The sequence below is a fragment of the Lingula anatina genome, chromosome 1, assembly GCF_051362555.1.
Source record: "Lingula anatina isolate TDL-2025a chromosome 1, LinAna3.0, whole genome shotgun sequence".
In the NCBI taxonomy this organism is placed as follows: domain Eukaryota; kingdom Metazoa; phylum Brachiopoda; class Lingulata; order Lingulida; family Lingulidae; genus Lingula; species Lingula anatina.
The window spans coordinates 70,570,704-70,594,033 of record NC_141767.1 but is presented as its reverse complement, the minus strand read 5'-3'; the positions used below and the strand labels follow the sequence as shown (position 1 = coordinate 70,594,033).

General features: G+C 35.7%; 3 protein-coding genes across 4 annotated transcripts in view; 1 reads left to right on the top strand and 2 right to left on the bottom strand.

The window, feature by feature from the left end:
* Nucleotides 1–3,358, bottom strand: part of LOC106173880 (uncharacterized) — a 30,369-nt gene extending 27,011 nt beyond the window's left edge. For both annotated transcript variants that reach the window (XR_015332206.1, XM_013555180.2), the window contains exons 1-3: nucleotides 3,203–3,358; nucleotides 2,375–2,545; nucleotides 81–2,038 (exon numbers count right to left, since the gene is read on the bottom strand). Coding sequence is in view for 1 of the 2 variants with exons in the window: in XM_013555180.2 (XP_013410634.2) it covers nucleotides 81–2,038; nucleotides 2,375–2,538 (2,122 nt within the window). In the remaining variant the exon portion in view is untranslated. The remainder of the gene's footprint in view (nucleotides 1–80; nucleotides 2,039–2,374; nucleotides 2,546–3,202) is intronic.
* Nucleotides 3,359–3,581: 223 nt separating this feature from the next.
* On the bottom strand, nucleotides 3,582–7,667 carry LOC106173851 (uncharacterized). The gene is made up of 5 exons (XM_013555141.3): nucleotides 7,549–7,667; nucleotides 4,908–7,081; nucleotides 4,568–4,747; nucleotides 4,359–4,421; nucleotides 3,582–4,108 (listed from the first exon to the last, which is right to left on the bottom strand). The coding sequence occupies exons 2-5, from the start codon at nucleotides 7,045–7,047 to the stop codon at nucleotides 3,978–3,980; spliced, it is 2,514 nt and encodes an 837-aa protein (XP_013410595.2). The 5' UTR covers nucleotides 7,048–7,081; nucleotides 7,549–7,667; the 3' UTR covers nucleotides 3,582–3,977.
* Nucleotides 7,668–7,787: 120 nt separating this feature from the next.
* LOC106173906 (CYFIP-related Rac1 interactor B) lies at nucleotides 7,788–22,739 on the top strand. The gene is made up of 11 exons (XM_013555238.2): nucleotides 7,788–7,924; nucleotides 11,687–11,791; nucleotides 12,552–12,673; nucleotides 15,292–15,397; nucleotides 16,942–17,078; nucleotides 17,238–17,312; nucleotides 17,845–17,970; nucleotides 18,414–18,493; nucleotides 18,813–18,939; nucleotides 19,152–19,222; nucleotides 19,461–22,739. Exons 2-11 carry the CDS (start codon nucleotides 11,719–11,721, stop codon nucleotides 19,522–19,524), a joined length of 981 nt encoding a protein of 326 aa, XP_013410692.1. The 5' UTR covers nucleotides 7,788–7,924; nucleotides 11,687–11,718; the 3' UTR covers nucleotides 19,525–22,739.
* The last annotated feature ends 591 nt before the right edge of the window (nucleotides 22,740–23,330 follow it).

Sequence of the window (23,330 nt, the reverse complement as noted above, 5' to 3'; positions counted from 1 at the left end):
TCTATATAGATTTAACATAAATTTATAAATTAAACACATAGTGACATAAACACATCTTTTAGAAAGGTTAATCTATGTACCCGGAGTAGGAGAGGTGGTCTGATGTCGTCTACTGCTCATCCCCCTAGCAACAGGAGTTAATGCAGCCCAGATATTCCTGGCAGTAGAAGCCGTTCTCCTCCTCTTTCCCCTCCTCCTCTCCCCAGGGGCAGTGTCCTGACTGGGTGTCTCCAGAGCTATAATATCCAGGTCCTCAGAGGTAGTACTAGCTGTAGGGGGAGGGACTGAGGTAGCTGTGACTGGTGGATTTCTGTTCTGGAGCTCTGGGACAGCAGTGCTGGGGTGACTGGCACCTGTTGTTTGATTTCCCTGATAGATGTCACTACTGGTGCCACTAGTTGTCCTGGGGAGAGAGGCACTGCTAGTGCTCGATGGTAGTTTTCGTTTCTTTAATGGTTTCATATGAGCTGAAGAAGCATTCAGTGTACTGTCTTTATTTCTGCTCCTGTCACGTATTTCCATCTCCTCCCTTGCTGACTTAAATTCATTTTCAGCTTTTCTTACATTAGTGGTTTGCTGCCCTTTTATCCCATTTCTAGGAACACATCTGCTGCTGGGTGATAATTTCAGCAGTCCACTGACCTGATGAGTGACTAAACCTTGAGATGTGCTGATGTTTTCTCTTCCAAGCTGTTTGGTCAAAGTTGAGCTACTTCCCGTGCTGCTCAGATTTTTATCTGTGTCCTCTTTGCTCACTGCTTCATACCTAGAAGCATTGTTTGACATGGTGGCTGGGAATGCCAGTCTGTGCCTCCTCTGTCCACAGCCTGGCTTAAAACCTTCATTCCTTTGGCTGTCACTTAATCTCTGTGCTGCTTTTTGAGAAGAAGACAATTTAAAATCATCATCATCATCATCATCTTCTTTGTGTTTCTTTGTAGCAGCTTCTGCTCCTGCGCACTTTTGCCTGGCAGCAGTCATGAATTTATTCCACTTGGCACTGTATCTGGTGACATTACTGTGTCTCCCCTCAGTGGGAGATATCAGCACAGTATCATGGTGTACACTACCTGGTTCTGAGAAGGTTTTAGCATCAGAGAGCCTGTCAGAACAACCTGGGTCTATATGTTGCTGGTTTGGTGTCATGTCTGCATAGATTGAGGTATCTGTGTTGGTGACTGAGGAGATGCTAAGACTAGCATGATTTCCCTGGGCACCTTGGGATTGGTAAGTAGACAACATAACAGCATCATCACTGTGGACTGAATTACCCTGATAGCTTTTGGCGTCTTCTCCATTCCTATCCCTCACAGCTACAACATGGTCAGGGGGATTCTTTAGTTCAGGGCTCTTCTTCCTCACTCTATTAGCAAAAGAAGTCAGGGACATGCTGTCTTCCATGCTGTCAGAATCACTGTGCTGTTTGGTAGGGGAGTGGTTACCACAGCCTGGCACCCCCCTCATGTCCAACACGTCATCTTTGGTATCCCCAGTACCCACATCACCTCCCTCAGAGCACCCACTGGCACTCAGCTGAACATGGTCTATAGAGGGCGCTTCAGCACATGCCGAGACATGGGCAATATTTGCATTAATACTTTCCATATTGCTTGCCCCCTTTACGCCAACAGCAGTATTTTTTCCATCACAGCTAGCAGAATCTTCTTTAATCATTGATCCAGCAGTTGTAGCAAGCCTTGAGTGGCTACCCAGCTCTTGCTCAGGGTGAGTGGTATATAATGTTTGGGCTAGATTTGTACCATTTGTCAATGGAGTCTCTTCCAATTCAGATTCACTTCCAGAACTTGACTGATGCTTTTTGGGCTCCAATTCTTCTTCATCAGAACTGCTTTCACGAGGATTCTTCCTTTTATCTCGCTGAGCTTTAAGGCGAGCCAATGCATCCTTTCTGTTGTCCTTGTTGTATTTTTGGGAGAGGAGTTCTCTTGATATATTGCTCTGGTGTGCTCTTCCATTTGGATTTTGCATAGGTTTTGTTAGATAGACTCTTTGAGGCTTAATTTTATTGAACACAGGGCTGAAATAGTAAAAGCAATCAATAAAGAGATTTCCAAACTATTTATGTGGACAGTATCTTACAATAATTTACTGGTCAGGACTCTGTATATAGAAAACGGTGAAGACCACCAGACTACTATTTCATAAGTATCATTGTGAGGTACAAATGACATTTACATATAGTACGAACATTCCAAAATGATATTATCCGTAAAACAGAATAACCTATCATATAAGATATATTACCTGTGAACATCACACAGTTGGTAAGTCTTATTAAGGGATTCTATCAAGAAAACAGTACAACAAGTAAGATAAGAGTATCTATTCAAACTGCTACAGTTAGTTATGATACCTTGGTGTATCAGGGATCACATCCTCCTCGTGGTGTTCTTCTAAGTCCTGTGGGCCACCACTGGCTCCATCTTCTGCCAGTTCTGTCCCCAGGGTGCGGCCAGCTGCCTCATATTTGGACCTGATACGCTGCATCAGGCCTATGTTTAACTGCCACTCATCCATACTGAACCTACACAAAATATGATAACATTGGGGAATTAATTCTTTAAAGGAATATTAGACCTGTTCAACTCCCTGTCTCTTCTAGATTAACCAAAATAAAATATAACAAATGGCAAAGGTGTACCTTTATTCAAACAAAACATGTCTGACACAGAACCAGATTACAGAGGACATCTTGACTTGGACATCTGAAAGCCCAAGATGTAAAATTCTACAGCTGATTCGAACAGGGAGATATTTCGTAATTTTTCCTCACAGAAATGTTTTGTCTTGATGTCCAGGACTTGATGCTAGTGAAAATTTGTAATGTAAAATTTATCTCCGTAATGAGTGTTATCTAGAGTCCACATCTTTGACCTTACACAAAGGACCTGGCTCGTGTGATTCATATTTTCATTTAAAAAGAATTATATTCACATGGACTACAGAAATATGAAAATAGATTTCACATTTAAAATGATTAAGTAAAAAAAAAGTATATCTCGATCTACGGTATTTATCAAAAATATTTATTTAGCGACAAGGTCGTGTATTATTTATATTATCTAACATTAATTACTGGTGAGAAGTAAACCAATCTAAGCGCTTTTCTTTACTATATAAAAAGACAATAAATACAACTACGAGATCAACCATAAAATATCCACTCAAAAACTTGATTTACCTCAAAATCTTTAAACTTCTTTGCTATTTATAACAGCATTTGCGCCATTTGCATCAGCTGTGTTTAGCCGATGACCAGGTCTTCAGATTATGGAGGTAGGAAATGTGAGCAATTGTGCCGTGGTTGAGACAGACTCCAAGGCACCTCTACCACAATCAAATGTTTGTTTTCTAACCAATTCATTACATATATCGTCTTTTTAGAACGTTATAATTAGTTTTTAAATGGATGAACAATAAAAAAAATAAATAAGATTTTTTATGGATTTTGATTTTTTTGTAGATTAAAACGAATAAAGTAAAGGCAGAAACATTTTATAGTGAGCCAGATTGCTCAGATAATTTCATTTTATGGGCTATGATAAAAAGGCAAAAAAAAAAAGTTAAAACTCAACATTAATTTTAAAACAGTTAATATATATTAACTCTGTGCAAAATGTGGTTATACAGGATTCAAATATATCCATATGTATAAATAATGATTTGCAAAATATTCACATGTAAATTTATAATTAAAAATGCACAAAATATCAATAATAAACTATTAACAATTTTCTATAATAAATTCCAATAAAATCGAATGGTAATAAACATTAACAACAATCTATGAGTTAAAGGTTACATCACATTTTCACTGTAACAAACCAAATGAGGCTGAACCATATATTCCTCAGAAAATTGTATGTACTCTAGATTCCCATACATACATATTCATGTAATATTATCACAATAAATTTAAAAACAAACATCATTAAATCATTTATTTAGAAAGCAGTTCAGTTCTGTGAATGTTTAGGTTGAAATCGTAAGTGTAGTGGTTGTACTTTCTGCTTCCTGGATAGTCCTATCCTCAGTGGTTTTCTACAAGTAGGGAGTGGCAGTATACTGGGGAGGCTGTCCTCTGGCACTAGAACAAAATGTTCAATATATTGGTTTACAATTTTTACAGGATACCTGCATGAATGGACAAAACAAGTCTGCTGTTTACTTTTGACATTTTTTATTCATTCTGATTCAACATTAAATCAATATATTGTGCTGAAATTGTTTACGTGATTAAATTAGTTTTCATTTAAGATACTTTGTGTAAATTAATCATACCTTTCAATTTAACTACAGAACACTAAAGATTACAAAATAGATACATTGGACCATACCAGCATTTTTAACAATCTGCTTTTGCCATCTGAACACAGTATCTTTTGATGGAGAGTTTGTCCCTGAAATAATAAAACAAAGTCTTGCGTTAAGTAATATTTGCAACCAACAGAATAGCACAAAAGAGTGAAAATTTTTTCTAACCCATTTTACAGTGATATTTCACTTAAGGAAATGGACAGGACCAAAATTTCAAAACTCCACTCACCTTGTGATAATGAACTTTGTGGTGTGCTGTCACTGTGTAATACAGGACTGGTAGCTGTGGAAAGGTTCACAGGGCTAACACTTTGATCAAACAGTGCTTTCTTCTCCACTGGGCTACACAGAAGGATATCCATCTCATCTAGCAGGTCCATGTCACAAGAGTAAAGTTTGCTACAACTACCTAGAAATCAGTTTTAAAAATTAATAGTTTCACAACTTACTTCTAATGGTGATATTAAATGAAAATATGATTCACTTCAATAATTTCTGTAGAAGCTAAAACACATTATTACATATATTTAACTTTATGGAAGGTCAAATAAAACAATAAGATTTCTCACCATCATCACTGCTCCCATAGGGTGACCCTGTTTTACTGGCACTGTCATGCATCTGTAACAGATTACAGGAAACACTGAATGTTCCTGTGCATGGTACTAGCTGATCACTGTCATCTGCTTGGCTGTGGTAATGACTGTCATCTGCTTGGCTGTGGCAATGACCGTCATCTGCTTGGTTGTTGCAATGACTGTCATCTGCTTGGTTGTTGCAATGGCTGTCATCTGCTTGGCTGTGGCTATGACTGTCATCTGCTTGACTGTGGTAATGACTGTCATCTGCTTGGTTGTGGTAATGACTGTCATCTGCTTGGCTGTGGCTATGACTGTTATCTGCTTGACTGTGACAATGACTGTCACCTGCTTGGCTATGGCAATGGCTGTCATCTGCTTGGATGTGGCAATGACTGTTATCTGCTTCGATGAGACAATGAATGTCATCTGCTTGGCTGTGACAATGGCTGTCATCCGCTTGGATGTGACTATGAATGTCATCTGCTTGGCTGTGGCAATGGCTGTCATCTGCTTGGATGTGGCAATGACCGTCATCTATATGGTTGTGGCAATGTCTGTCATATGCTTCAGGGCGAAAATCACACTCGTTCTTGTGAATGTGACTATCACTGACTTCTGTTATAATGGGAAAATCACTCTTGTCTTCTTGGATTTGGCTATCACTGTTTTCTGTTACATGTATAATGGAAAAATGACTCTTGTCCTCTGGGATATGACTATCACTGGCTACTGCTTCAGTGGGAAAATAACTCTTGTCTTCTTGGATGTGACTCTCACTGTCTCCTGTTATAATGGGACAATCATTCTGGTCTTCTTGGATGTTGCTATCATTGTTTTCTGCTATAATGCAAAAAGGACTCTTGTTCTCTTGGATTTGTCTTTCACTGTCTTCTGCTGCAATGGGAAAGTCACCTTTGGATTCTGACTTATGACATAAGTATTGGTGGACAAAAAGTTCAGTTGCTTCCATCTTTGGCACTTTACTATCAGGCGTTTCACTTTCTCTGTCAAAAGTCACAGCTTTTCTTTTCAAGCAATTCATGTTACTTTCCTGTTGTACTACATGCTTACTAAACATTGAGATGCTGTCAACTGCCGTTTGGCTTTCCTTCTCTATGCCTTGGCAATTGTTTTCTATACAGATACAATTCAAAATGTCAGAAATGACTTCCTTGGCCTGCATTTCTACACTCTCCTTGCTTTCACTTTGGTAAATCAATCCTTTCTGTGAATCCAAGTGGGATACTTTTTTGTTCTTTGGTGACAATTCTGACTGCTTGGCCATGTCCAAGGGATTCTCAAAAGGTTGTACCAGTATATTAGCATGTGTTCCAACAATTATTGGCAATGATTTTGATGAACCACCTGATATTGTTTCTTCTGATAAGTGCTCTTCTGTATTCTCATTGTTGTGCTCATTTTGTATGTCAGCCATTTTATAGTCTTCTTCTACAACATCTAGGATGCCTGATTTCTCTTTAATAGCAGTGTCCTCAATTAAGCCTTGACGTTCTGGAAAATTTTGACAAATGTTTTTCTCTGTGCACAAATAATCAGAAAACCTCGGCGGAGAAAGGCTGTCATTTACTGAATGTGCTACATGGTTGTCTTTTCCCAAGACAACATTAGACATTTGCAGACTTATATCTTTAAATGTGTCACCCAGATGAATGTACACCTTGTCCCTGCCACATTGTTCAGACCCATTTTTCTCATCATCTGAACGTGGGACAACCTGCTCCCGAAGGTGTTCATTTATATCTCCCTTTTCTCCTCCATCAACAGATGTTAATTTGTGGAGCATCTTGCCTGCTGCATTCCATTTTACAGAAGAGCACTCTTCTTCAAATATATCAGAAGCATCCTGGGTGCTTTGAGAGCTATCTGGTGATGACAATATGTGGATTCTTGTCAAAGGGGATGAAAAGTGAACATGGTGACCATCATTTGTATAGGAACTACTTTTGATGATAGAGTCTTGATGCAGACAACTTTTGGAGTTTTGACTAGGAGTACTCTCTTCATGCTCAGCTGTAAGTGAATGCTGAAAGTGGTCAGAACTGGTGAAGAAAGCGCCAACTGAGTCTGAGGGCACTGCAGTCACAGGATCAAAATCCATGTTAATCATACTCACTGTCTTTTAAATCACCATTCAAGTTTTTCTGAAAAAAACAAAAGAGTATAAAATTGTCAAATAATAGAGATAAAAATGCCTCAATCATAAGAGTTTAATATTTTTAACAAATAAAATCACGATAACAACTAAGACATACCAATCTTTATCTATGGAGCTACTCCGAGGCCCAATGGGTGATATTACTTAGCGAGCTTCTATTGAAAATTTGAACAACTCAGAAAATCTGAATGCTAATTTTTTTGATAGATACTTTCAGCGACACTTTTGGAATCTGTTGGCCATTGAAGTTCAATAATGAGCCTCCGAACAAACATAGAAAATTTTCGGATAGACGGATCCATCAAAACAGCAGACGATCATTTTTCTCATTTCTAGTCACCTTGATGATCCATTTAATATAAAGTTGTGATTAATAATTCTAACACATGTATGCTTATTAAGGAACCGCTGTTTGGTTTTAAATCAAAAGTAAAAGTAACGTAGTGTACAGACCAGCGAAAATAGTACTGAAATTTGAGGCTTCAGTGCTTCCAGCGTTGCTCTCAATGTTTTCCCTTTTTTAATTCAAGAGAAGAGCAATTCAAAGTTTGGAGTACGTCTCCATTAAATGATGGAAGAAAATTAAAATTCTGATCGATTAAATTGATTATACAAAAATATCCTGACACTGGGTAGCTATCAGTTTCGAAAATAAAGTATTTTACCAATATATTCTCTTGAACTGCGGGGATTGTGGGATCGCTCACCACAACCCGGAAATAGGTCAAATTTGGCATCGGGAAGGAAGCGCCTGTGACAACTGCCAGCCAGCGTGAGCGTGGCCTGCGTTTATTGCGGCTGCAGCGTTAAATAGTAACACATTGTTTAGGTAACTAGCATTTTGCATGTCCATGTTTTAGTTTTCTTCTACCCGTGTGCTTTCTTTGGTGTGTTTATAAGAGTAAGGAGTTAAGTTGAACTTGGGTCAGATGTCGAAAAGTTCAAGTTGTGTTATTTGTTATTAGAAATTCACTGTGTTTAAAACTGAGCTTTTCGTTAACTTCGTTTTTGACTTGGATGTCGGAATTGTAAATAATACAACAATTCAAGGCGGTTGATATTTGTCTTAGGATTTGAAAGCCAGTAAAACTACCAGTTCCTTTAGTATGCTAGTTTGATAACTTTGCCAGTGTCATTGCCACATTGGTTTTAATATTAACTAAAGTTATTAATAAAATGATTTGTCATTAGCACAGTTTTTTTCAAGATATTTGATATCTGTATTGTAACATCATGTGATGACTTGTTGTGTCGGTACACTGCATCAGTGTTACCATTCTGTAATCCAGAAGATTTCATGTACAACTTGAACAAATTAGATACTGTATGATTATAAGAATGATGCAACAAATCATGTATTTAAATTTCAACTGGAAACATGTTTATTAACTTTAATTACATTGACAAATGACTGACTGCAGTTTTTGAATGGTTGGTAAATTGATTTGAAAGATGTATAGTGCATAGTTTCTGTGGGAAACAGTAAGTCAATCTGCAAATTTTCCTGGGGGAAACAATATTATTTTTCTCCAACCAACCAACCTTTTATCCTACTGTCCAGATACTCACCATATCTCTAACAACCTTGGTAAATTTAAAAATCCCCATGCTTAAGAATTCGTTTTACAAATCCCACTATCCCGATATACTTGTGCCGACTTCTGGATTGTGCATGATGTAAAACTGGGATAAGATGGTTGATTGTCCACATGGAATTTTTTTAACAATATCAATCCCTGGCACATATCATTTAAAATGTGTTGAAAAGTATCTTATTGTTACATAAGTTGAAGAAGAAGTTTTTAATGTACTTAATGTGTATTTAAAACCCTATGCTTGTGTTACAACAGGAGGCCAAGATCCAGAGAAAGGGTGCAAGTGGTTTTCATGGGGGGAGGGGGGAGTAAGCATTGAGAAGTGTTCAAAGAATTTTGATTCCTAGCTATTGCTATATGTAGCTATAAAACATAAAGGTATGAAGTTAAACCCAATGTTCATTTTGTAAATTAGATAATAGTTTGTGCTGTATATATGATTATTGTATGCATTCATGGAATTTAGTTTTAAAGAACTCTGTCAGCTGTGTATATCAGTCCATTATTTTATAAAGATTAGAAAATAAAAGCTGTCATTCATCTTAATTTTTGTGACTTTAATGTGGCTATACTAAGCTAAGCTATGCTAAGCCAGCTTTATAAATTTAATGTTCTGTGAACATCCTGAAATAACTTGCTAGATGTGAGAATAGTCACCAAAGAGGACAATCACTAAAAAAAACATGGTAAAGTGTTGTATTTTGATTAAATATAGCGTTTTCTGACATTAAGAATCTGGAATTTACAAATTTTGATACTATTTATTTAAACACTGTTTCCTTTTTTTGCAAAATAAATATAAATAAATAAATAAATAACTAAGATAAGTAAATAAATACATAAATAAATAAATAAATAAATTTAAAAAAAGAAATCTAAGAGGTATCAACTGTACTATTTTATGGTCAAGGGCTTTATGAATTTGCATTTGAAAACTATCTAGCATTTGATAAAACCAAAATAATGCAGCAGAAATGGTTTGCATGTAAGGTATTATCCAATATATTTTTATTATAGTTTCATGTTTTAAATTCTAATAAGATTTATATTGTTTTTGTTCAGAGTGGATCAACATTTTAACACAATATTTAACCTAAATCTACAATATCCGACAGTGAATTCTATGAATTAATGTGTGTGCACTGCCTTAATAAGCCTGGTTGTTTGCTCAAATTATTGGATTTTCTATGGGATTATTCATAGCCCACAAAGAGCCATTTGTTTGGGTAATCCTCCACACTGTTAAAAGAAACATATTAAATACTGCCTTTGTTTTAGGGCATTAAATTACGTGGTAAATGGCACCATTTTGATGAATATTTGATAACAGCACAAGAAGGAATCGATTATCTAATCATTATAGTATTTGCTACAGTGTAGGATTTTTCTACACCAAAGTATAAATTCATTGGAAAGTGAGATTTAAACCCTTGACATTGAAAGGCTACTACTATTATCATTATTATCATTATTATTATTATTATTATTATTATTATTATTATTATTATTATTATTATTATTATTTCAATTTAGGTGAAATGAAACTTTGTAACTTTGTTCATATTATTGGAATCTTGACTAAAGATAAATAATTTGTAAAATTGGTATGAAATTTTATTGCTTTTTGTTGATGTGAAATACTAAAACAACACTGGTCCTTACGCAGATGTGTTTTAATGTATTTAAGCTGGTTTCATGGCTTAAGTTGATAAAGTTTGACATTTTTCTATTGACCAGACTGATAATCCAATATAAAACAATAGATCAGTAGCTTGCTGTAATACATCATGCAGAGCAGCCTTTATCTTCTCTCCCAGAGCTTTCACTGCCTACTAGTAACTGAGCATTTATATGAGGATATTTGTATTCATACTAACATAATATGTAAGTATGCAGGGATAAATACATGCTTATCTGATGGTTTGTTTTAGTAATGGGATAAAGGTGCATCAATTGGGATGAAGGATTTTATTATTTATTCAAATCTTAGCTTTAATTAGATATTCTCAAATGAAACTTTTACAGAATCCTTAATGATATACTGCTATGTAGGTTTGCTTGTTGTTTTGTTTTGTATTATGGTTAATTCAAATTAATTGATTAATTATTTTGTTGGACAATATCTCCCTCTCATAATATCATTAGGAATAGGAAAAGAACGTTAGGGGAAAAAGTCATGTATTTTCCAGATATTTAATCTGCATGTCATTTTTCCATTACTGCATTAGATTCTCATTTAAGAAGGTCGTATAGATTGCACATATTCCGTTGTACAGGAAATTTTCTAATTTCTGAAGTCAATTAGTATAGAAGTGAACATCTGTGACATGCTTGATGATGCTAATTTCCATTTTCATAGGAAGTGTTTGATGAGAACGTTGTTTGAAGTGTCTGCTCAGAGAGTGATGGGGAGTTTTAGTTGTAGTGTAGAGTACACGTCATGCACACTGTATGTATTGTAGTATACAAATATAATAACTCAGAATGGAGAAAAAACTTATCTGTTCATTTTCATCAGAGTTTTTATTGTAGGTAGGAAGTTTAATGCATTTTTTGTTTCATTGGAATTTTAAAATCTGGCATTTACAGTATCTCAAGATCTCTATCTCTGATGTGCATATTGATTAATATTGAGTTTATATATACTGGTATATCTAATTAAAGTGCACATAAGGTCATGGTTTGTTAAGGAAATTAACCCTCTCTCAAGGTTGCTGAAGCATGTTTTCTCCTTGAATTAATACTTCTACCAGTACAAATCCACAGTGGTGCAAGCATTAGAAATGTTTTCTATTGTACAGATAGCAGTACAAGTAGTCCACGATATATGTACATATAAAGATATTGGTTTCATTCATTCTCTATGTAGCATCTGACTGATTTATATTCAAGTGGTTAATGGATTTCCAATATGCAGCCAATAACTAATCCCATTAAGTAGTCTTAGTTTATTTTCCACTATGATTCTATATTTGGGGCTGATGTTGTATTTCCAGAACCTCTTGGTGACCTGACCTATGACCCTCAGATGGGGAACCTACTGAAGCTTCTCTCCAAGGATTACACCCCAACCAAAGTTGACATTTTTGTGGATTTTGAAAGTAAGCCGAATTCATGTCAAGATGGTAGATAAGCCGGTATTTATGAAGGCTGTTATTAAAACACAAAGATATCACATTTTCTTTGCATATCGGTAAGTTTATCCTTGAGTCAATACGAGATGTTCCAGATTTAGATTTTGAAAAAGATCACGTGTATCTTTGTCAGCTACTTCCCATCTTGTTATCTGTGTAGTGTGGCTAAAGGTAAAAAATGATTAAAGAAATGAAACACATATAATGTATAATAATATAATGGGTATATTAAAATCCTGTAAACAGAAAAAGACTAAATTATATTGTAACAATCAAACTTTATTGAACATGGATTTTCTAGATTGGTTTGAACACTTTGACAAATATTGAGATAGAGGCAAAGGCATAATAGCACAGAGTTCTTGGAGGCAGATATATTTCCTGTTATTTTACTAAACCTGCTTATTTCCAGTGCACAGTTCAAGGCACTCCAGGTCAAAGAGATAGGAACATATATTAAAATGATTTGGCAGCTGTTTCAACAGTTGAATATGGGGAATGGCACTGTGAATGAATAACTTCTAGATATTTATGATGAATTGTTTGAATATATATAATTTTCTGAAAAGAAGAGAAAGACAACTGGAACAAGTAGGACACGTTTCCTTCTGAGATATTTTTTTCATGGCACATGCAAACAAAAACACAATTTAGATCCCTCTGTGCAAGTATTTGATGTAGAACCTGTCAAATAATTGTCATTCTAACAATTCTGGCTCTGTTCTAGATGCCCAGGCTACAGAGCATGAGTTCCCTCTCTATACCAAAGTAGAAGAAGTGCTGAAAGATGCTTGCCATATCTTGGAGGAACTGCAGCAGTACAGAGGAGCCTCCAGTGAAATACGAGAGGTAGTGTACTGGGGAAAGATAAGATACAAGGCCATCAGACAATGGGCAAATAAACGGTAATAGCTCCATCTTTTCAATGGGAAAATTATGAGTTTGACAGACACTGTACTTCAGTCATATCTTCTTGAAATTAGAACACTCTCATAGAGGGGTAGCAACAAAACTGGAAAGCAAGCTACCTTATAGTTGTATTCTGTGTGGTAAAAGCACCACAAATCCTACACAGAAATATCTTTTAATGATTCTCAAGTATTGTATCTGAAAAATTGATAATTTTTCCCCATTTAAAAGATCCGAGTCATTACCGTGCTCTGGTAACAAAGCCTTACTTCAAAGCTGTTTTATGAAGTCTGTGGTGAATGGTGCATGAGGAATCATGAGAAAAAGACAAAAATATTATTTTTTTTTAGTCAATCATTTTAGGCTGCATGTGCCTGTAATATGTAGACATGTTCTTTTATGATAGAAATATTGTCGTATTTGTCTCATTGAAATGGGTTCCAAGCTTTCAAACTGTCATATTGAATTCCTGGAAATGCAGTGTTAATTGTAACATACATCAAACAAAATATCTATAAAGGGCTATTTTATGCTCTAACTTAATAAAATCTTCCAAAATCAATAATGTTATACATTCATTCTCTTTAAAAGCCTTCTGAGGAAAGCAATTAGCAAAGTGGCAGGCAAGTTCAGGGTAAAAAAGTGGTTCTTTGTCTACCTCAAACACAATCCTCATAAATATTTGATTGGGATTTTACACCAAGCTTAAACGAAATACCTTAAGAGTTATAATTTACAAAATAGCCAATGTAACCAGTATAAGTAAAAAAGTATACTTCAGAATTAGTCCAACAGATAAATTCTTGAATACATCTTGAAAACACTAGACCTGTGTGACCTTGTGTCACTCAAAATGAAAGTAACATTCCAAGTTGTTCAGTGTGTTAAAGACTTAACAGTGTAACCAGTTTAAACTAATTATCTGACTTAATGGGGTCTGTAGTCAGTTCTAACTTGATTGTGTATTCAGTTCTTACCAGGTATCTGTCCTGATGGTGTAGTCAATTCTAAACAGATATCTGACTTAATGGTGTAGTAAGTTTTAACCAGGTATCTGACTTAATCGTGTAGTAAGTTTTAACCAGGTATCTGACTTAATGGTGTAGTAAGTTTTAACCAGGTATCTGACTTAATGGTGTAGTAAGTTTTAACCAGGTATCCAACTTAATGGTGTAGTCAGCTTGTATCACAGGGGCAGATTGAGGCCGTCTTCTGGGTCTTCCGGAAGACAGTCAGATTTTCAAGTTTACACTGACGGGTATCTATTTTTTCTGTTGGAAGACAGTCAAAAATGGATGATAGATAAAAAAAAAATAATTTAGAAGACTGTCAGAAAAAATCTCGGGATCCGCCCCTGTATCATGATGATTCTTTAAATTTAAGGGTGTGTTGCCATTAGAGATGGGTCCACCGTTATTGGTAAAAGCCTTCTCTACAGGCCATTTGATGAAACTAAGATTTCATATTACTGTCAATATTATCTCAGTTTTCTCTGGAGTGGGCTGTTTTTCAGTCATAGCCATGCAAGTGGTCCGAGAAGGGGGGGGGGGGGGAGGATTTTGCCGTATGTAATCATAGGTTAATCAGATACCCATAGAGAAGATCAATCTATCTTCAGCGTAAACTGGCCAGTAAAAATTTTAACTGAGAAAAAGATAGCTGCTGATTCAGTATACTTTGGGGAACCACTAGGACATTTCCAATTTATCAGAAGACACATGGTTATCACCTTAAATGAGCCAGCATCTGTCATCTGGTCAAGTGCCTTAAGAGCCAGCAGGTAATCCAGCACTTTCATTGTTTAATTTACACGCTAATGCTTACTAGTAAACTGAAGACGAGATTGACTCAGTAGATGTAAGCTGTATGTATGCTGCTGGTTTAATGCACCAGGAAAGTACAGACAGTTTGGTCATATATTATTCCAAAAATAATTCTTGACAATGAAAAAAATTACTTTGTCTTTCTGGATATACCTTAAATGTGAACAGGATCTTTGTGTGACATGGAGAAGTGTGAGAGTTTTCCTGAACAAATTGTCTGATTCAGCGCTAACTTCCTATTAACGTGAGAAAGGGGGAATGTAAATTAATTGAAATGTTGAATCCACAAGTGGCATATATTGTTAAACCAGGAAGAGAATGCCTGTAAAAAAGATCATCTTTCAAACAGAGTATTCTTATTACAGATTTTCATTATGTCATATCAGCAAATATCCACAGGGTCAAATGCAATAGAACATGGCTTAACAGAAACCTGCCTTGCAAAATGTAATATACTAGAATATTCAAACAAACCCATTTTAACAGATGCAGAGATTTTAATTACAATTTTAGGGGCGGATTGAGGCAGTCTTCTGGGTCTTCTGGAAGACGGTCAGATTTTCAAGTTTATATTGACGGGTATCTAATTTTCCTGTCAGAAGATGGTCAAAAATAGAGAGTAGATCAACTAAGATTGGAAGACTGTCAAAAAATAGCTCTGGATCCGCCCCTGAATTTGTATACATGATGTCATATTTTATGTGCAATTATCTCTGAAAACCTTTTTTACTACAGGCAATTTCCAACCCATCCAATGATGATCTCCAAGAGAAGGCATGGGAAGCCGTCCGGCCACTGGTCCTACAGTTAAAAAGATACTACGAGTTCTCTATACAACTAGGTAAGTGAATTAACAGATGTCATTCGTTGATGTCATTAAACAGGGTAAAGATCAAAGAAAACAAGACCCAGTGACTTGCTGTTGAATTACAGATATAAGTAATCACATTATTTATTTGTGTATATTTAATTAAAGTCCAGTTATATATACATATAAATATATATTTTATGTTTGAATGGAATGAATAACATTGGGCACTGACTTATCTATCCATTTTGAAAACTGTAGTTTGGGAAAAGTTCTATTTTCACTGTATCCCTAAGTCTATCTACTAATGTACATTGATTTTCACATCTAAAATTAAATCAAGCTCAATTTCTGTCAGTAATTTACATCACAGATGTGCCTTAAAAACATTAAAAGTCCGAGTAATTGCCAATTCTGGAAGCTCAAGCTGTAGATATTTATCACATATTTGTCGGATTTAATAATGTAGGTTTTTATTTGATAAACTGCGTAAGTGCTTATGGTTAGTTGAATATTTGACACATAGCAGCATTTAAGTACAACTTGAAATTTTTTTCACTCCCCTTATTCCCTATGTATAAAGGGTGATTTTCACAAAATATTCTTTTGATGATCCTAGAATAAAATCTGGTGGATTGAACCATTCCAAAATGGTGTATTTGGAAAAGTATTTTATGTTCCTCCTTATCTTATGAGCATTATGGCCCTAAGCTTGGAGGGAACGTATTATCTTCCCTAGAATGAGTATGGGTTATTGATTAGGGAATGGACATTCTCTGTATTACTAAACATAACATAGATTCATCAACTAGCAAGAATTGTGACACCAACAAATCATGTTGCCAATGCTTTCTGCACGAATGCACACCAGTGTACAAATAGGTTTTACAGCAAGTTTCTGGGAAAGCCGTCAGTTCACCAGACTGTGACCGAGTTTGTTGCAGAAATGTTGGGAAACAAAGCCTCATCTTCCAGTGGTGTACAATCTAATATCTATTGATTAGACAAGACCACATTTCTGCACAGTTTATTGATGTCATTTATATTGAGAGACTTGGTTATGTTGCACTAGGGAATAAAACTAGGAGCTGAAGTATGGGAGAACTCCTCCTACATTGGATTTCTGGGGATAATGTGGTGTTCTTCGGTGTTTGGGAGATGTGGTTGACCTCTACAGTGATATTAGGCCAGGAAGGTGAAAATAGAAGAACTGTCTGTGAAAAATTGCTAGTTTTGACCTCCTAGGAATAAACATCTGCAAAAACAAAAAATTCATTACATTGTGAATAAATCTGATTATTGTTGACAGACCTTAGGGCTCTTTTTCTGAAAAAGTATTTTTTACACCCTTTAATTGACTCAAATCCAAAAAAATGGCATCAAACCTAGGTCAAATCTTAATGCAGAGCAGATCTTTTCTGACCAGAGTGGTTCTTATTACTTCATTCCTCCTCTCCCTGAACTCTACCTGTCCGTGGATCTGGTTGAGAAGACTTTAGTTTTACAAAGCATGAATACAAACAACGAGTTGTATATAAGTCAAAGATTTGTGTAATTTAACCTTCTCTTTTTTCCAGAAAACATTGTTCCTCAACTTCTGGGCAAACTCTGTTCAAATGACAAGACTGCCAAAGAGCATTTAGAGACACAACAAGCTTTATTTAAACAGTTTGCACAAATTTTAGACTTCACGCTTAAATTTGATGACCTTAAGGTAAGAATAAATATAAAATTGTGGGACTTTTCTTGTTAATGAATTCTTTCATGTTAAAGTAGCATAATTTTAAGCGTGTTTTTGTGTAAATAGTGGCATGCTATCTGGATCATAATGTCATTTATGCAAAGCATATTGCAGCATCTCAGTTGATTTCAGATGAACAATCCAGCTATCCAGAATGACTTCAGTTATTACAGGCGGACATTAAGTCGGATGAAGATGACAAACGAGGTGAAACAAAACATTTCATTTCCTAGAAGATAAGCTGTGTCTGTGATAATCAGTGCAGCCACTAATTAATCACCCTGTTTCCTGGTAATGGTTTATGGAAATAAGTACCTAATTTTCTCATGAAGTTGATAATAGATCTTTTCTTGTGTGTTCTAGTTTAGTGATTATCAAGAAAGAGCAATTACAAGTCAGCCAGTACGTCTTCAGGAGTCCGCTTAACTGAATATTAAAAAAAAAAAAACAGGATATAATATAGAGGCCAGAAAATGGCCAAATCATTGGACTGGCAAACTTTAAAAAGAGACCACGTAGGCGTTAAAAGAGCCGCACAGGGCTGTTGTGTTCATTTTGTGCCCTGGGATATAACTTTTATATAGTGTGTTAATGGCTAGTATATGTAGAGTCAAGATGGAAAACCTGTGAGTAGAATCTGCTGGATGGTACTGCTTCACTATTTTCTTTGTTCAGGACACTGTACCATCTTGTGGTAATATTGTTATTGCAGTGTGTTAATGTCTTGATTGTCTTCCAGCATTCTTCCAATATGGACAATCAAGAAGTATCCAATGAAATAGCCAACAGAATGTCTCTCTTCTATGCACATGCCACCCCCATGTTGAAGACACTTAGTGACACAACTACCAAGTTTGTGTCTGAGGTAATGGAAGGCAACATCACATTGTACATGTCTTATAATACCTATGCATGAAATTTCCTTTTCATGATAATGTCATTTAGGTACAATAGATGCCGCTTTATGCATTGCCAGTTTGAGACAGTATAACAGTTCTGTGGTTATTTCCTACAATACACACTACAATCCTTAAAGAAACAGCTTAAAGAATATGAAAAAGAATAAAATAAATTTTCAAATTTTGCCTTTTATTCTGTAAATACATACTAAGGTATAAAACTCATAAAGAGTGAGTTGTCCATAATAGTCGAAGTGTGTGTTAACAGTTGCATCATTCTATCATTTCACCTTGTTTAGATGTAGACAAGAATTAATACATTTGACCAACATGAGAGTGAGTGTCACAGTGTTACTATGCTGTCTGTTATAACATTATAGGTGTGTTCCCTGTCTCCTTGTTGTTTCAGAATAAAGATATTCCAGTAGAGAACACCACAGACTGTCTCAGCACAATGGCCAGCATATGTAGAGTCATGATAGAAAACCCGTGAGTACTCTCTGCTGAAACAGTACTGCTTCCTTATTTTCTGTGTTCAGGACACTGTACCATCTTGTGGTAATATAATTGTTATAGCTGAAAAGAATTCTAAAGTCTAAAGTGGACGTCATTGTGTTTGGTTGTTTCACTAAGTATTTTGGATCAGCATTGCAGTAGTTGTGATATCTGCATTCCCCAAAGCACTGATGCAATATTCTGATAACTGACTTATTTTTGTGCAGCCTCCTCTCTTTAACCTTCCATGCCCATCTTATAAATCCATACGCTGTTCATATCTCATACAACTGCACTTGCTTCTACTCTTCAGAGAATACTACACACGGTTCCAGAATGAAGAAACTCTGCTGTTTTGTATGCGTGTTATGGTAGGAGTAATCATTCTGTATGATCACGTGCATCCTGTAGGAGCTTTTGCTAAAAATTCACACATTGACGTAAGTTTTTGTTTCTACATTAAGTATGATAGAGATTTTTATTAAGAAAAAACTTACATTAATTATGCACTGTGGCAGTTACATGTCAAAAAGATCAAGATATTCAACATTTTTAAAGTGATTTGTTAAAATTATATATAAGAAAACAGAAATATAACGATGATCTTTGCTATTGATTGTTTATTAGTGTACTTTGTCCTTTTGTATTACAGGTTAAGAGTTCAATCAAAGTGCTAAAAGACCAGCACCCAGTTAACCTTGAAGCACTATTGAATGCCTTAAGGTAAACCACTATTACCTCTTGCTGTAGACCATTTTCGTACTGTTTATTATAATAATTGGTAAAGAGGTAAATTTGTTTTTCTGTCAGAAAATTGGGCTTCATTTTTTTAAAGCCTAACATAAGATTATTATTTTTAACTTATATTCATCTGTTGTTCTGGCTCATTTGAATTAAGTCTGTGATTGAATTGCTCCCTAATTTCAATTCAGTTTCACACAGAAAAATTCATTCATTGCAGGTATACAACAAAACACCTAAATGATGATGCTACACCAAAAGGAACCAAAACACTTCTGGCGTAACAGGGAGACAGGACTTCTGGGGTAACAAGGAGACGGGCAAGGCAGGGCTGTAGTATAATTCCATGGCAGTTGTGATACAGCAAACATTATTCCTAGTTACCCAGAAGGCACTGAGGATGGTCAGGACTCTTTAGACCACTGATCGCCAGGAGTATTGACCTCGGGTCACTGAAAAGATGACCCTTTATGTCCAGAATCATATCCACCTGAGTTGAAATGATTGTCCCAAACCACCTGTCTCACAGTAAACTTTGTGCACCCTTACTCTGTGTTGTATCCCACTACACTGTTATTGCCTAGGGACTTGTTTTCTGTTTGAACTTCATTTGAAAGTTTGATATATTTAGCTTCTTTTGGGTGTGACAAAGAAATAGTAGGTTCCTTCATTTAAATATGTTCCTCTCTCTTTTCCTCTCTCTACCAGTGTACCACCAACTGGAGTCAAATCTTTGGTTCACAAACTTATAATTTTGACTAAGATTAAAGATGATTCTATCAGGGAATTATATCGTAGATGATATAATTCCCTGCTTCCATGAGGGTCGTCAGTGAATTATCAAGGGACATCACTGTATATATATTTATAGGAACACATTTTTACAGATTCAAACCCAGATACTGAAATCATGAAACTTGCATAGAAACATAGATACAAATGACCTGGATGTTCTTTGTCTGGCAATATACAGTAGCAGCCATGCTTTACTTTTGCTAGTAGAAATTAAAAATTTGCATCTATAATTGCCAAACCCCCAAGTGCCTGAACAGTTCATTAAGTTATAAACAGCAGCATACTCATTGTATGTTGATTTTTATGAAATGCTAGTACTGCAATGATTTTTATGTGTTTTGTAGGTAACAATTATGGCTTTAAAAACCTTGTTCACATTGAATTGATGGAAACGCTGTTCATTTCTGTTATAACAGTAACACCTTGATCCACATAACTTGTACATAAAGATATAAATAACACCACTTCAGAAGTGAGGTGCCAAATATTTAATACTTAAGCTGCTACTCATTATACATAAAGTATGAATGCAACCATGAAAGACTGCACCAGTGATTGGGCTTCATAATCCAGAAATCATTGTTTATTTTAAGCCAAATGCCCGTGCTTTCCTGTACTGTGATGTCGTATCAGGGTAAGGTAGGGTTTCCCCAAGTGCTTTCTATTTTACAGTGGAGCTTTAACTTTATTTAGGACCAATTCCCAATGAAACTATTGTTTTATATAGATCGATCCAACTACGAGGAGACTCTTGCTGAATGCACTCCTGGTGTTGAGTTGAACAAAGAAAAGCTGGTGATTGCAGGAGTATGTTGGAAACAATAGACGTGTTCATCTGATTGCATTCAAGGAGACTCTCTAAGGAACCATTTATGTAGAACAATAGTTTCATGTGGAATGCCTCCTTAGAACTACATATTGTTGTGTTTTCTTCCTACTGTTTTGCCTTCGTGTAACATTAGAATGTTTCTTCTTTTGATCATCTGTTGTTATTTTGTAATTTTAGCTGTGATATTTGATTTATAGGATTAACTTTAGGACAGGTTTAGTATTTTGAAGTTGCTACAGAGGCCTAGACTAACTGAAACAGCCAACATGACTAATTATAGATGATAATTTACTTTATCATTTCTCGAGTCTTGAAAACAGTCCATATATCACCTGAATTATCATTCAGTGCATCTTACACCCCATTCTCATAGATTAGATGGACCTACATTGGATCGACCTAACTCCCTGGGGGTTCACGCTAAATAGCTGTCAGCCGGGCGGACACGAAAGTTAATTACCTCTTAAAGCTTGTAGTAGGCGGGGACGGACACTTAAGGGGGATTATCTGACAGTAATCTAGTGAGACTCCCCGCGGTGATAGATCGATCTAAAAGTTGTGAGAACAGAGCCTTAGGTTACAGTGGAGTCAGCTCTGCTCATGTTTTTTTTTTCCAAGTAAGCGTATAATATATGTATCTAAGAAGTATTATGATTTTTACCGACTGGCATTGATTACTTTGTGTTGTCCTGCCAGGTCTTACACAAAACAATATATATATTAAACCAAGACATAGACATTTGTGTAGCTGTATACATATGTATATAAAACCATATTCGGGGAAGTAGTTCACTGTTAATCAAAGCAGAGTGTACATAGAGTTATATGTTGATTTTTATAGCAAGTTATTGTGTTATTTGCAAGTGAAACATGACCAACCTTATGTTCAGGGAGATGAATATTTAGTTAATAGTTAAAAGTGAGGTTGGGATGGTTTATTTGCTTTTCTGTGTCCTTGATGTACATGTAATGCTTCTGCACTTTTTATATTATTTTGCATTGATTATTAACTACTGGCAGCCATAACCCCAAAAGTTGGGTGGATTATATTATTTCACAGTGCATATATTTCTGTTATATGATATACTGTTTCTGATGGGGACACACCTGAAAACAATAGGGCATGGTACTAGATTTGCATGATATATATGCATAAATGCTTAGAGTTGCCAACCCTGTGATTTGTTATTTTTATATCCATTTCCTTGCTTTTAAGCATGTTAAAACATGCAGAGCCCTGTTGCCCATGTCTTTGTCAGGGAATGGTGTCAGTGGAATGGTAATTTAGGCTTAATTCAAGGTGAGCATCTTTATTACAAAGAAAACACATGCTGCAAATTATTATTCATCTGTTATCAAAGCAAGAAAGCAACATCAGGTTAACATATGATGAGTATTGAACATTTTTAAGTTTTGCTTGCTTTTGATTGGTGCGGTGTGCAGTGCAAGTTCTTATATTTGCCACATGTATTATACACATTTCTTGGCATAAGACTGCTTGATCTCTTGTCAAATTTTAATTTATTCTAGTAATGGTAAGTTTTTTGAGGGGAAATAAGATTTATAATTATCTTTTCAATCCAATAATATTTATTTTTGAAAGTATTAACTAGCTTAAATACCAATTATAGAAATACAGAGATTGGCATAATATAAAATTGAAGGGTAAATCATGTGGCTGTCAATAGGGGGCACTTCAGTAGTGCATTAATACATTAATGAAGATGCTCTTTGTAATTGGATATATTTTAGATCGCCTGCTTTAAAAGACTGTGAAATTGAAATGAAATTTTATTTTACATTATCCCCAGATTGTAGTGGACAGTATGTGAAGATTAAATCCAAGAGTGAACAATAAAAAACACAACTGTGGAATTTGTTCTCATATTTTATTCTTCAGACGTAGTGAACCATAACCTCATGGTTCCTAGGTCATGCACTATAAAACCCAGGTTTTTCCCACAGAACAAATATTAAAACTAGATTAACAGTTTTTAAGCTCTTTTTCCGATTGTTGTGATTTGGAGTATTAAGCTATAAAGGTATGCCTAGGGGTGTGTGTACAGGCAATACTTCACACCATTCGGCCTTTACCATCGGTCAATTCAGGGGAAGTGCTGGTTCGTTTGCAGCGTTCTGCTTTAAAAAACGAGCAATTGTGGTCAATAACCACCGTACTTCTGGCTAAAATTACAATCAAATCTCGACATAAGAGTACCACGTTGACATAACACCACATCTCATTACCGTGGTCTCATGTTTTCTATCCAACTTTCACAGTTGATATCTATACAACATTCTTTTCCCGGGGGAGGTTGTTGCTGTTGCAAGTTAAGCGTTTGATTTCAATTGTTTTCCTTGCTCTTTCGGAGACTAAATTACTTAAGAAAATTCAGGTTATTTAATTTTCCGGCTTTATATGGAACCGTTGACCATAAAATAGATGTTGAAAGTCGCTCTAGTGGA

Coding starts and splice junctions, on each gene's coding strand:
- LOC106173906 (XM_013555238.2), top strand. CDS start 11,719: ATGGGGAACCTACTGAAGCTTCTCTCCAAGGATTACACCCCAACCAAA. Junction 11,792..12,551: donor CATTTTTGTGGATTTTGAAA/GTAAGCCGAATT, acceptor GCTCTGTTCTAG/ATGCCCAGGCTACAGAGCAT. Junction 17,971..18,413: donor CTACCAAGTTTGTGTCTGAG/GTAATGGAAGGC, acceptor TTGTTGTTTCAG/AATAAAGATATTCCAGTAGA.
- LOC106173851 (XM_013555141.3), bottom strand. CDS start 7,047: ATGATTAACATGGATTTTGATCCTGTGACTGCAGTGCCCTCAGACTCA. Junction 4,748..4,907: donor CTATGGGAGCAGTGATGATG/GTGAGAAATCTT, acceptor ACTGATTTCTAG/GTAGTTGTAGCAAACTTTAC. Junction 4,422..4,567: donor ACAAAGTTCATTATCACAAG/GTGAGTGGAGTT, acceptor TTATTATTTCAG/GGACAAACTCTCCATCAAAA.